Source organism: Pelmatolapia mariae, linkage group LG1, assembly GCF_036321145.2.
Source record: "Pelmatolapia mariae isolate MD_Pm_ZW linkage group LG1, Pm_UMD_F_2, whole genome shotgun sequence".
NCBI lineage: Eukaryota > Metazoa > Chordata > Actinopteri > Cichliformes > Cichlidae > Pelmatolapia > Pelmatolapia mariae.
In genome coordinates, this window is record NC_086227.1 from 14,134,250 (window position 1) to 14,147,052 (window position 12,803).

Sequence of the window (12,803 nt, forward strand, 5' to 3'; positions counted from 1 at the left end):
CACTCACCGCGTTGTCCAATTAAAACTCTGACTTGTGTTTGGTGGTTGTAGAAATCTTTTTATGAGCTTTTAGCTGAGATTGAGAAGTCTGAGTGCACCACACATGCCTGTCTATATTTACACAGCAGACCTGGCATTACAGCCGGTAAAACCATGCGCAGTTGCCCCCGCCCGGTATCGCGGGCCTTGCCCTAGGTTAGCTACCTGACGCCATCTTGATAGCAGCGCTATCAAATGCTAAGACTAGCTAAAAGTCCATGGTGCATAATATACACATATGCTACATTTCATACCCCAAAAAACGCTTACCTGTATGTTCTTAACCCTTTAGCGCATCCATTAGGCTGCTCCGAACACGAGGACATTTAATGTTCAAACATGTCTTGCTTTGCATACTAATAATCAAGGAACTGACCTCACTGTTCATTCACTGGGCTGGCTTCAGTTATTGTGCAAGTGTACTGTTTATAAGGTTGGGGAAAACCTGCAGTCAGCTGAGACTGAAGTCCCTTGGATGAGTGACTAAACGTTTCTCTCACTGAAAACAGAATCAACCTTTTGGAAAGGTTTAAACCAATGACTGTTGGTTTAAACACCTACAGCGGACGGCCTTTAGGCACCGCCCAGCCAAAATGTCATGTGACCTTTTCTTTATGACATCATCACTCCTTGGTTTAGAGTGATGATGTCATAAAGTCAAATTTAGAATCTTAAATCCTTTGAAGTTTTTCCTTAAATAGGACTGAGAAGCAGCAATTTTTAGTCAGTGTTTTCACAGCATTCAAACATTCACCAGAGAAACATCTGAAAACCTTTTCAAAGTCACTGTAGTGTATACAGCCATGAGTCCACAAAAACACCAAAAACGACAAAACACATCCCTGTCCTCTCTTCGCTCTGTCAATCAAATAAAAAAAGTTGTAAAACGCCCAAAAAGAATACAGAATAAAAGAAAAAGAATCTTAAACATCCGAAGGGCATTAGAGACAAGGAGGAAGGAAAATTACGATCTACAAAACAAACTTAAACGAGCTGAAGAAGAGATGCTTGGACTTCAGGAGAAGTGCATAGAAATGGAAGCACAAATTAAAAGCCAGCCTGACATAGAGGTCATTAATGAAGGCTGGGGAATCAGGTATGGTAAAGCCCGAGATGAGCTTTGTTCCCTGAAAAAACAGTACAGGAAACATGTACGTCTTATACAACTACTGCCCCAAGTGTTAAAAGCAGATAGTGCTAATATAGACAAGTTACAAGAAGAGCTCAAACACGAACACAAAATTAATGAGGAGCTCCAAGAAAACCTCTACAAAGCGCTGGAAAAAAATAGAGAAATCCTTCAACAGAAGGAAGAACAAGACATAAAGCAAAGAGACATGCAGTGCAAACTCAAAGACATTGAGGAAAAATACAGAGAGTCCACAATGGCTGAATTTCAGACTGCAGTCTCTGTCCTCATTACTCCAGAGAATATCTTACCTGCTGTCAGTGAGTGTTTCAATCGGTTCTCCCGAGTACAATGGGGGACGATTGAACATGGAGTCTGGGACTCTGATCTCCAAGCAGCACTGGCTGACATGATAACTGAAATAATTCAGACAGTTTCTACTGGCATCCTGAACTCGGCACTTCCCGTAGTTCAGAAGTTTATGACACATGTGTCCCAAACAGATATTAGCATACCTGTGGTAAAAATAGCTCCGTCGCTGGGAGACTCTCTCTCAATGAGCATTGCCATCTCTCTTAACATCCCCCATGACAAGTATGAGTCCATTAAGACGCTGACAAAACTGATTGAAATGGAGATTTCAGAAAAGGTCAACTCGGCTGTGACTCTACTTTTAAACAACCCGGATTTACGGTCAGATCCCGCTGTTTATGTCAGCGGAAAAATTACATGCATAAAAAACCTTCGACGCATGGTCTCTCATGCAGCCTCGTATCTGAAGAGATGTGCAGGTAAGCTAAGCTGCCTGTGCATGCGAAAGGGGGCCAGTTCGAGTTCCCCTAGTCCCTCTGATTCAAGTGCAGAGAGTACTAAATCAAAGATCCGTGAGAGGGTGACACTTGATGAGGTCAGCATTGCTCTCACCAAATGGAGCACAGATGCAGCAATCACTGAGGACAAAATGGAAAGTCTAACCAAAGTGATCGCAGCTGATGCTGTCAATAAAATACTTGACAATCTGAATTATTTAGCTGAAGATGCCACAGGAATAGAGCAGTGCACAGATGCTGTGGCTGCTGAAAGTCTGCAGCCTCCCAGCACGCCAGAAGAAATAGCTGCAGCTGATATTGTCAACACAGTAATTGATAATCTGCAGTCTTCTGATGGTGAAGATGTCACATCTAGTAACAAATGTGGCTCTTGCAAACCTTTTAATGTGCAGCTAATTATCCAAAAGGTGAAAAACTTTTTTGCCTCATGCATCCCACCCCTAAAAACCAATGAACAAAAGCTGCACAAAGACCACTTCTGCAACTTTGCCAAAAAGCAGTTTTATAAAGTGATAAGAGAGATAAAACACCTGGTGAAGAAAAACAAAAGGTTCTTCATCTGTCTCCAAGATCCGGTCAAGTCACCTGATAATCAGAGAGCAGATTCTATGGACAGCTACAGTTCTTTCTGTAGGTATGTAAACACACCAACTATGCATACCAGGTTTAAAAGTTCTTCCTCAGTTGATTTTACCAGTTTCAACCCTTATCTTGATCAACTGTTTAATAAATTAAAACAGACAAAACACCTTAACCTTATCCAGAAACCCATGGAAAACGTAAATGCATTTGTTGAAGTTGAGACGTTTTGCAGGGAGTTGACAGATAAAATTTATGACCATCTCCAGTCAACTCAAAGATATTCACTCCCTGTGATGCTACTGGGAAGAAGTCTTTCAGACTCTGTGATTTCTAGGTCTCCAGAGCCAACAGGTGAGTTACCTTTTTCGCCCGAAGTCCTCTATGTAACTGTAGAAGACTCAGTGCAAAAGTTTTTGCAAAACATTCTTCTGTGGTTAGAGAATGATGCTTTGGATGAAACTGTCCAAAGTGACAAAGTTTCTGGTGCCGTGGAAGACATCCAGGATGTGATTTTACGAGCACTAACCCCAACAGAGCAAAGAGAATGCGACAGACTGTCTGAACCAGAGTCAAGTCCAGTTTCTCCTCACAAAAATCAACCCATCTCCTGTGTGAGTGTACTAGAGCAGGACCTACCTCCAGAAAAAAGCCCTGAGCCTGAGCCAGTCGCTGACACTGGGCCTACAGAAGGTCAAAGTCAGCCATCAATCTCTAAAAACTTACAGGAGGAACCTTCAGAATTTTTTATATCACCTTTTGCTGCTGAGAAAATTGCCAAAGACTTCAGCGCCGTTCTGTTACCGAGTCTCCTCGAGAAATGCAGTTTTGACACAAGAAAGACAGTGAATACAGAAAAAAGAAAGGCCATCACCAGGCGTCTTACACATCTGGTTTTAGATAACGTCAGAAGCTCAGAATATCTGAGTGCTCTTGAAAATAACAAACTTCAGATTGTAAAGAAAATGACTAAAGCCCTTAGAAAGGAGCTTGGCTCTTTAGATCAATTCGTACATTCTGTTCTTACACCAGATGATTCAACATTTGCTCAACTTTTTCTGGCTCATCTGGAAATCATTATTGAGGTTGTACTCAATCCCCCAATGAAGTCTAAAATTGCTAGGTTCTTTCGAGCAGTGGGAAAAGCTTTAATGAAGCCGTTCAGCTGCTGCTTTAAGGGCAGCAGTGATGACTAAATGACCATCTTGACTTTTTTCCCCACTAGCATGCTTCTTTAGAGATCTTGAAGCATTTGGCCATCAGAAGTATACTTCATCTTGTCTCCCTATATTTTCTTTTCACACCCCCAACCGGCCGCAGCAGATGGCCGCCCCTTCTTGAGCCGGGTTCTGCTGGAGGTTTCTTCCTATTAAAGGGAGTTTTTCCTCCCCACTGTCGCCAAATGCTTGCTCAAAGGGGATCTTTTGATTGTTGGGTTTTTTCTTGGTAGGACAGGGGTGGCCAACTCCAGGCTTCAAGAGCCCATGTCCTGCAGGTTTTAGATGTGTCCTTGATCCATCACAGCTGATGTAAATGGCTACATTACCTCCTCAACATTTCTTGAAGTTCTTCAGAGGCCTGGTAATGAAGTGATCATTTGATTCAGGTGTGTTGACCAAGGGTGTTATCTAAAACCTGCAGGACATCAGCTCTCGAGGCCTGGAGTTGGCCACCCCGCTGTAGGGTTTTCACCCTACAGTATAAAGCACCATGAGGAGACTGTTGTTTTGCCGTGATGCTATATAATCTTGAATTTAACTGAATTTTAAAAACATCTATTATAGCATCAAAGTAAAACTAAACGACTAAAGTATACTTCATTCAAATGAATCAAAACCTGACATGAAGAAAATATTATTCAGCATCAAATAAAAATCCAAATCACAAATACATTCTGATTTTCTTGTGTTTTATTGTGTTGTCAAGTATGAAAAAAAGTGTTGCATTTGTGCGCTCTGATCATCAGTGGCGGCTATGGTTAGTGTTGCAAAAAGCAATTTCACCCCGGTTCGTGTATTCGTCAGGCCTCCAGAAAGAACACCGGGACTCAGTAGTCAATTAACAATATTTTTATTAATACACACTTATTGATTATACCTTCTAGAAGGGAGATGTACAGAACCCCGGATTTCCTCTGCAGATCTCAACTCCTTTGTCTGTTACATGCAGTTTTGTATAAGTGACCCCCCTTCTAACCTTTCTACGAGGTGCCATAAAACTAATCACCATGTTTACATGTTTGTGTGTGTGCGAGCACGTGAATGCCTACATGTGCGTGCTCCCACGTAGCTACGTGAGTGTTCGTGAGTGACTATGTGCGCCTACCTGTGTGTATGTGTGTGCACGTGAGTGAGTGTGCATGTGGGTGTGGGTGCGTAAATTAAAGCACTGTAGGTGTGTGTCTCAATGTAGTGACTTCCCGGAGGTCATAAAAACCCATCTCCGTTCCAGACCACCGTTATCAGGTCACAAATGTTGACACCCCCACCTAAGTATACCCTGAGGAATTTCCACTTTACTCCTTTTGTCTTAGTTTCACAACTCAAGTGGGGGAGGGCCTCCTAAAATCTACTTCTAAGTTCATGACACAATCAGGCCTTTATTACATTGAGGGCAGTGTCAGTGTCTTTACAATAATTCTACATTCTAACTAACACATTCCTAAACTTCTAAAATAAGCTAAACATCCCTACATTAGCTAACCCTAACAGCTGGCTGAAAACTTCATTCAAGTAATTGTTTTTTCCTTTAACGTAATTCTATGATGAAAATTCTGAAACTGTTACATAATTTATTCTGTTCATTGTTCATTTGGTGTAAAAATATAATGTTGGGTCTAAACTCAGACCCCGCTGTATCCAGGACTTATTCCCATGAAAGAAAAACAAGGCTACAGCGTTCGATTGATTACTTGCGCAAGGGAGGCCTCATCTGTGTCCAGCACGAAAGAGACCCCAAATCCGGCCTCCTCTCGCTGCCTTTTATTGAGAGACAGTTCACACAAAAAGTAATGCCCACATAGTTTCTAAGACAAGGCATTGTGTGTGAACTTCTATATGTATGTAAGAGTGTGTGTGTGTGTGTGTGTGTGTGTGTGTGTGTTTAATTACAATCAATAATTTGACTGTTTTTAAGTTATACATTAAGATTTTAAACACCATTATATTTCAAGAGACAGACTTGCTAACTAGAAAAAAACACGTAGCACATTACCAGCCTTTTTCTTCAGGCCCGTCCTTGGTAGTGCAGGGGTCCTGCAGAGCAGCTCGACCTCATTCACAGGACAGAAGAGAAGTGAAACTGTGTTACCGAACATGTGGCAAACATGAATAATAAAACGCCGGTGTAGCTTTCGGAAATGACTCCTCTCTCTGGTTTCTCCTCACAGAGTCACACTTCTGATGCCTGCGTTCAGACCCGCAGGGAGTCTGACAAGCGGAGCTCCAGGCTGGACCGCCGGCGGGCTCGATCGGCTGACCTGGAGAAGATAAGACGCTCGCAGCTGATGGTGGTGGACGACCACTGGATGACAGAGTACATGCGCTGTTTCTCCGCCCGGCTTAGGTAGAGATGGGCTCCACCTAGAATCCCTAAATAACAAGTTTCCTTACGTGCAAATATCAGGAGGAAATCATGTATCATTTTAATTAATAATACAGAGAGAGAACCGTGTTGCCACAAGCAAACACCGCTCGCTGCGTTGTCTCCTTAGTTGACAGAGAAATAACAAATAAAGTGAAGAAGTGACACGAAACAAATCTAATTAACTTAAAATTAATTTAATTCCCTTCTCTCTGGGATCTTAGATAACTTCTCTCAGTTACTGGGTGAATTAGCGCTTCAGCCAGGAGGGTGTCACTCCTCATATGAGAAAGGAACAGTGTTACACGAGTGTGTCTGATCATTGAGCAGCAGTTATCAGCTAGACTGCAGAGTCCTTTGGAAGATGTTTGATGTAAGATGTGCCCTTACATCAGCGTTTATCTGCATTCACGACCTTGCTGCTTTGGCTTCCTGATGGAGACAAAAAGCTCTTAAAAGCAACTGTAGCAGAGGACAGACACAGCTCGCAGTTGTTAATGCGCCCCCAAGTGGTCAGAAGCTGCAGCTTTAAGCGCTAAAATGCTCCAACGCTCTTTTTTTAATTCAAAATATTTTTATTGAGTATTTGTGGATATAGTTTACAAAGAAAAAAAAGAAGACGGAAAACACAAACTGTTTACAATGAATACAAAACAGAACTTCTCATGTTGGAACATTTTTCCCCCTTATTATTTACCAAACAAGCAACGAGAAAAAAGAAAAAAAAAAAAGAGAGAGAAAATAAACGAATAAACATTTATTATGACTTGTGATGGTGTGGTATAGCCTTTCCCACATCTTCACTTGATGTCAAATTACACGGGATTATTTATGATAAACTATCGAGACAACAGGAACAGTGTTTTTTTGCTCCAGCATCCTGTCAGAGCGAATCGCTGCTGTCGAGAGAGAAAGAAAAATACTATCCTTAAATTTCAGACTAAAGCCCATTTATGCAAAAGTTATTAACCATCACCTTTCTTTAATTTTCTTTTTTTGTTGTTGGCTTTCCCTATGACAGTAACGATTGGATCTGCAGGAACAGTTCAGATTTCTGTTTCTAAACACTTTCAGATGAAATTGACTGAACTGTGTTTCTCTGGTGTTGTTTTTTGTATGAGAATGAACAATAAAAATGACTCTTTCTTAGATTTTCTATACATATATCTACAAAAAAAAAAACCACACATCCACGTCACTTTTGAATGTATTTAGTTTCTCAGCATGAAAGAAAGCTCAACTGCTCTGCTTTCATTTAGAGCTCATTTCCAACACAAATTCTTTTTTTCAGTTCTCTCTCATGAAGCCAGCTGTGTATTTACACCTCAGAGAGTTTGATCGGAGAAAGGCCCAAACTGGAATTTTTGGTATTTTGGATATGAGGAGTTGAGCTTAGATTAAAAGAAGTTAGAAACACATGATATGTCAATTAAAGCTCAAATCTAAGGTATTTTAACAGAAAAGGTTAGTATATTAAATTGTAATCATTGTAATTATTTAGATCAGGTAGCTGTTAAGCATACAGTATATTTATTGCAGAGTGTAGTTGGTGTGTTTTCACTTTGGGCAGCTTCTTTTTTTTAAATTGATTTTTAATCAGAAATAACCTGCGATTTTGACACAGTGTGTAGTGAATACTCCACAGGAAAAAAGCTTTTAGGGTAATTACGCAAAACTAGATGTTTCTAAAACTTTTAAGTGAAATAAGGAGCAGTCATTAAAAAGTATCGCTGTACTGCTGTCACTCTTATTTTTTTAAAGACAGCCAGAGCGTATCAGAATTCCAGTTTAAATCCAGGCGTTTCTGCAGCGTCCTGGTCCACCAGGGCTGAAACAGAGACCTACATGTTTCCATCAGCGTGAAGAAAAGCGCACGTGTTAAAGCGTTCTGAGTTTGTGGCGTCTGTTATTTGTTGATTTTAACTCAAGATTGTAAATACACTGTGAGGTCATGGCTGTGTCTCATGACTCAAACTGAGGGCTAATCGTCATTACGTACCAAGTTTACAGTTTTGCACTCAAATTCACTGAGAATGCTTGTTGTTTTCACACCAACCGAACCTCCTCACTCTGAATGTTCACAGCTCTTCATGTTTGTCCTGACACCACAGGAAGACTCTAGTATTTTCTAACAGTCCAACTTGTAAAAAACAGTGTTTGTGCTGTAGGTGGTGACGGAGATGTCCACACACTTTACTGAAGTAAAAGCACTAATGGTTAAAAAAAAAAAGACTCAGTCGTGACTAAATGTTTTGTTGTGTAAGAGTAGCAAGTATGATTTTGCAATTACAGTTTTTCTCGATTGCTAAAACACATTTCTTGAAACTACGCCTCATATCCGCACAACAGTAAACACAAATCCATAACATCTCACTCAATTCCCCAAACATCCTATTTCCAGGTCAAAATGAAGCTCTACACCCAAAACTATTCACTCCTGCTGAAAAACCGAACTTTGCCCTCAGACATCAAACACAAGCCCTCAAAAACACACACACTGGTAAAAAACCACAGAGTTTTGCACACTGGTACAATTAATTCAAAACAATAGTTCCAAAACAATTAGGTTGCTTATGGTTCTCCCCTTCAAAACCCTTGTCACATGATAAACACAAAAGACGCAACCAATGTATGTACAGTGGCACATTGTCATTCATGTACTATACAGTACAACACACACCAGAAACATTATCCCACCACAGCATCTTGTCTTTGGTCTGGGTCAGGCCAGAGAATCTCATCCACATCACAGGCTATATTGGCCCCAGCCAGGCAGCGGGGGTAAAATCCTCTTGCATGCCTGATCCACCCCTGGCATGCATCTACTGATATGTCTAGGCAGGCCTCTTCCATGGCCTGAAGGAGGTGAACACGGACATAAGGTTCTCGGTCATACACTTTCCACCGCCATGCCGAAAATAACTCCTCTATCGGGTTTAGAAAGGGGGAGTATGCAGGCAGAAAGATATTAGAAAACCTTGGGTTATTGGTAAACCAGTCACGAACCAGAGCAGCGCGATGGAAGCTGACGTTATCCCACACAACAACGTAGTGAGGCTGCTCTGGCTGTGCTGGTTCCCTGTAGTCCAGCTGGAACATATGTTGTCTTAAACCATCAAGAAAAGCAAGGAGAAGCATAGTGTTATAGGGTCCTAGTACGGCATGGCGGTGGAGTACCCCTCGTTGGCTGATGGCTGCGCACATAGTGACATTCCCCCCACGCTGACCAGGGACATTTACAATAGCCCGATGGCCAATTATGTTCCTCCCCCTTTTCCTTCTTTTGGTCAGGTTAAAACCTGCCTCATCCACAAAGATCATTTCATGGGGAACAGGCCGTCCTTCAATCTCAAAGATTCTCTGCAAAACACATAACACAGTAGAGTCAATCGGTACCCTGAACCAAAGTTCAAGAGTGCTGAGATGGCAGCATAAACTGCCATGCTGTGATGGTACACAATACCTTATACAGTATCAAAACTCATACCTGAACATATTCCACACGTTGGTTTTTCACTCTGTCAGAGTTTCGTTCGAAAGGGACTCGGTATGCCTGTTTCATCCGGAATTGATTCTTTCGGAGGATGCGGTCAATTGTGGAGAGGCTGATGGCATTTATGCCTCGAAAAAGATGATCATCCTCAATCACTCTCCTTTGAATCTCTTGCAGGCGGATTACATTATTTGCAATTACCATGTTTACAAGTTCCCTCTCTTGCTCCTCCGACAAAAGCCTTAACCTGCCTCCACCAGGTGGTCGTCTCTGTGTCCTACAAAAATAGAAGCACTCATTACTGTAACTGTCACACATTCATTTTACAGGAAAATAATGGAAACATACTGAAACTCAAGACACATAAATTCAGTAACTTAAACGTTACTGTACAAAGCAGTCTTACTGCAAGTACACCTACCTGTTTTCCTCCCTGAAGGTTCTGATGATGGAGGCAACAGTGAAGCGACTCAAATTTGGTTGTACTCGTTGCCCAGCCTCCCTCATAGTCATCCCATGGACAAGGACATGGTCAACTAAAGTGGCTCGAATTTCATCCGAGACTGACTGTCTTCGTGCCCTTGCTCTTCCCCTTCCTTGTCGCCGTCGTTCTCCACCTCCACCTCCTTCACCACCTCCTCCTCCTCTTCCACCACGTCCTCCTCTTTCACCACGTCCTCTTTCTCCACCACGTCCTCCTCCTTCACCACGTCCTCCTCTTTCACCACGTCCTCTTTCTCCACCACGTCCTCCTCCTTCACCACGTCCTCTTTCTCCACCACGTCCTCCTCCTTCACCACGTCCTCTTTCTCCACCACGTCCTCTTCCTTTGCATCTCTTTGGATCCATTGTTTCAAACCTGAATGAGCTGACTTTGGCCCTTTTATCTATCCATCGCAGGTTCTGATTGGTGTGTGCTAAATTTTGACTCCTAGTGTTTCCACCTGGTTAATTGTGTGCTAATTGGGCTCAAGCTATGCTGACTTAAGTTAACATTATTGCATGCTAGTGCTTTCTACATGACTACATGGTGTAAGCACTGTAAAATGTAGGGATTTGTGTGTAGAGTTTTGCAGTACCAGTTCACCAAATTTGAGTCATGTGTCAAAGCAGGGAATAGTGTTTATAGTTCAGGGAAATGGGTGAGCTTTTTGACCAATAGCGTTTATGGTTTTGAAATTTTAGTTTAGAGGCCTGGTTATAGTGTTTAAGCAATCGAGAAAAACTGTATTGAACAACAACCATGTTCTCAATGAACCCAAAAAACTCATTAATATCAAAGCTGAATGTTTTTGGAAGTAGGTTTTAGTTTGTTTTAGCTATTTTAGGGGGGATATCTGTGTGTGCAGGTGACTATTACTGTGCATAATTATTAGGCAACTTAACAAAGAACAAATATATACCCATTTCAATTATTTATTTTTACCAGTGAAACCAATATAACATCTCCACATTCACAAATATACATTTCTGACATTCAAAAACAAAACAAAAACAAATCAGCGACCAATATAGCCACCTTTCTTTGCAAGGACACTCAAAAGCCTGCCATCCATGGATTCTGTCAGTGTTTTGATCTGTTCACCATCAACATTGCGTGCAGCAGCAACCACAGCCTCCCAGACACTGTTCAGAGAGGTGTACTGTTTTCCCTCCTTGTAAATCTCACATTTGATGATGGACCACAGGTTCTCAATGGGGTTCAGATCAGGTGAACAAGGAGGCCATGTCATTAGTTTTTCTTCTTTTATACCCTTTCTTGCCAGCCACGCTGTGGAGTACTTGGACGCGTGTGATGGAGCATTGTCCTGCATGAAAATCATGTTTTTCTTGAAGGATGCAGACTTCTTCCTGTACCACTGCTTGAAGAAGGTGTCTTCCAGAAACTGGCAGTAGGACTGGGAGTTGAGCTTGACTCCATCCTCAACCCGAAAAGGCCCCACAAGCTCATCTTTGATGATACCAGCCCAAACCAGTACTCCACCTCCACCTTGCTGGCGTCTGAGTCGGACTGGAGATCTCTGCCCTTTACCAATCCAGCCACGGGCCCATCCATCTGGCCCATCAAGACTCACTCTCATTTCATCAGTCCATAAAACCTTAGAAAAATCAGTCTTGAGATATTTCTTGGCCCAGTCTTGACGTTTCAGCTTGTGTGTCTTGTTCAGTGGTGGTCGTCTTTCAGCCTTTCTTACCTTGGCCATGTCTCTGAGTATTGCACACCTTGTGCTTTTGGGCACTCCAGTGATGTTGCAGCTCTGAAATATGGCCAAACTGGTGGCAAGTGGCATTTTGGCAGCTGCACGCTTGACTTTTCTCAGTTCATGGGCAGTTATTTTGCGCCTTGGTTTTTCCACACGCTTCTTGCGACCCTGTTGACTATTTTGAATGAAACGCTTGATTGTTCGATGATCACGCTTCAGAAGCTTTGCAATTTTAAGACTGCTGCATCCCTCTGCAAGATATCTCACTATTTTTGACTTTTCTGAGCCTGTCAAGTCCTTCTTTTGACCCATTTTGCCAAAGGAAAGGAAGTTGCCTAATAATTATGCACACCTGATATAGGGTGTTGATGTCATTAGACCACACCCCTTCTCATTACAGAGATGCACATCACCTAATATGCTTAATTGGTAGTAGGCTTTCGAGCCTATACAGCTTGGAGTAAGACAACATGCATGAAGAGGATGATGTGAACAAAATACTCATTTGCCTAATAATTCTGCACTCCCTGTACAGTATTCTGAAGGTCTAAAATGTCACTGTGTGTGCGTGCATGTGTGTGTTTTATGTATATGGATTTTTGAATTATTACTCATAATATAACATTGTCCAGACATGGCTGGTAAGGACATGAGGAGGAAACAGTAGGAGCTGTGTGAGGTTACTAAAGGCAGTGGATCCCTCAGCAGCTGGATTACAAAGAGCACAGGTAACATTAACACATGTACCAGTTGTTGGAGAGGTATTCCAGTATAAAAATAATAATAAGCACAACTGAAATGTTTTGCTTCTATAACATTTTTCTGTCATCATTTTATTATAGATTAAGTGTAAGAGTTGTTAAGTGTGGATAATTAAATAATAGTGTATTGCAATAGCAAGTTGTGCCTTGTTCTTAGATGGACAGCAAGTGGAGAGTGATAGATGA

General features: G+C 41.8%; 2 protein-coding genes across 2 annotated transcripts in view; one reads left to right on the forward strand and one right to left on the reverse strand.

Moving 5' to 3' along the window:
- The window catches only part of LOC134627291 (CUB and sushi domain-containing protein 1-like), a 56,340-nt gene that overhangs the window by 42,596 nt on the left and 941 nt on the right, over nt 1-12,803 (forward strand). Inside the window, exons 6-7 of the mRNA XM_063473251.1 lie at nt 5,966-6,141; nt 12,489-12,584. Coding sequence (XP_063329321.1) covers nt 5,966-6,141; nt 12,489-12,501 — 189 coding nt within the window. The 3' untranslated portion in view covers nt 12,502-12,584. The remainder of the gene's footprint in view (nt 1-5,965; nt 6,142-12,488; nt 12,585-12,803) is intronic.
- On the reverse strand, nt 7,327-11,121 carry LOC134627198 (uncharacterized). The gene is made up of 3 exons (XM_063473144.1): nt 10,074-11,121; nt 9,647-9,929; nt 7,327-9,519 (listed from the first exon to the last, which is right to left on the reverse strand). The coding sequence occupies exons 1-3, from the start codon at nt 10,499-10,501 to the stop codon at nt 8,848-8,850; spliced, it is 1,383 nt and encodes a 460-aa protein (XP_063329214.1). The 5' UTR covers nt 10,502-11,121; the 3' UTR covers nt 7,327-8,847.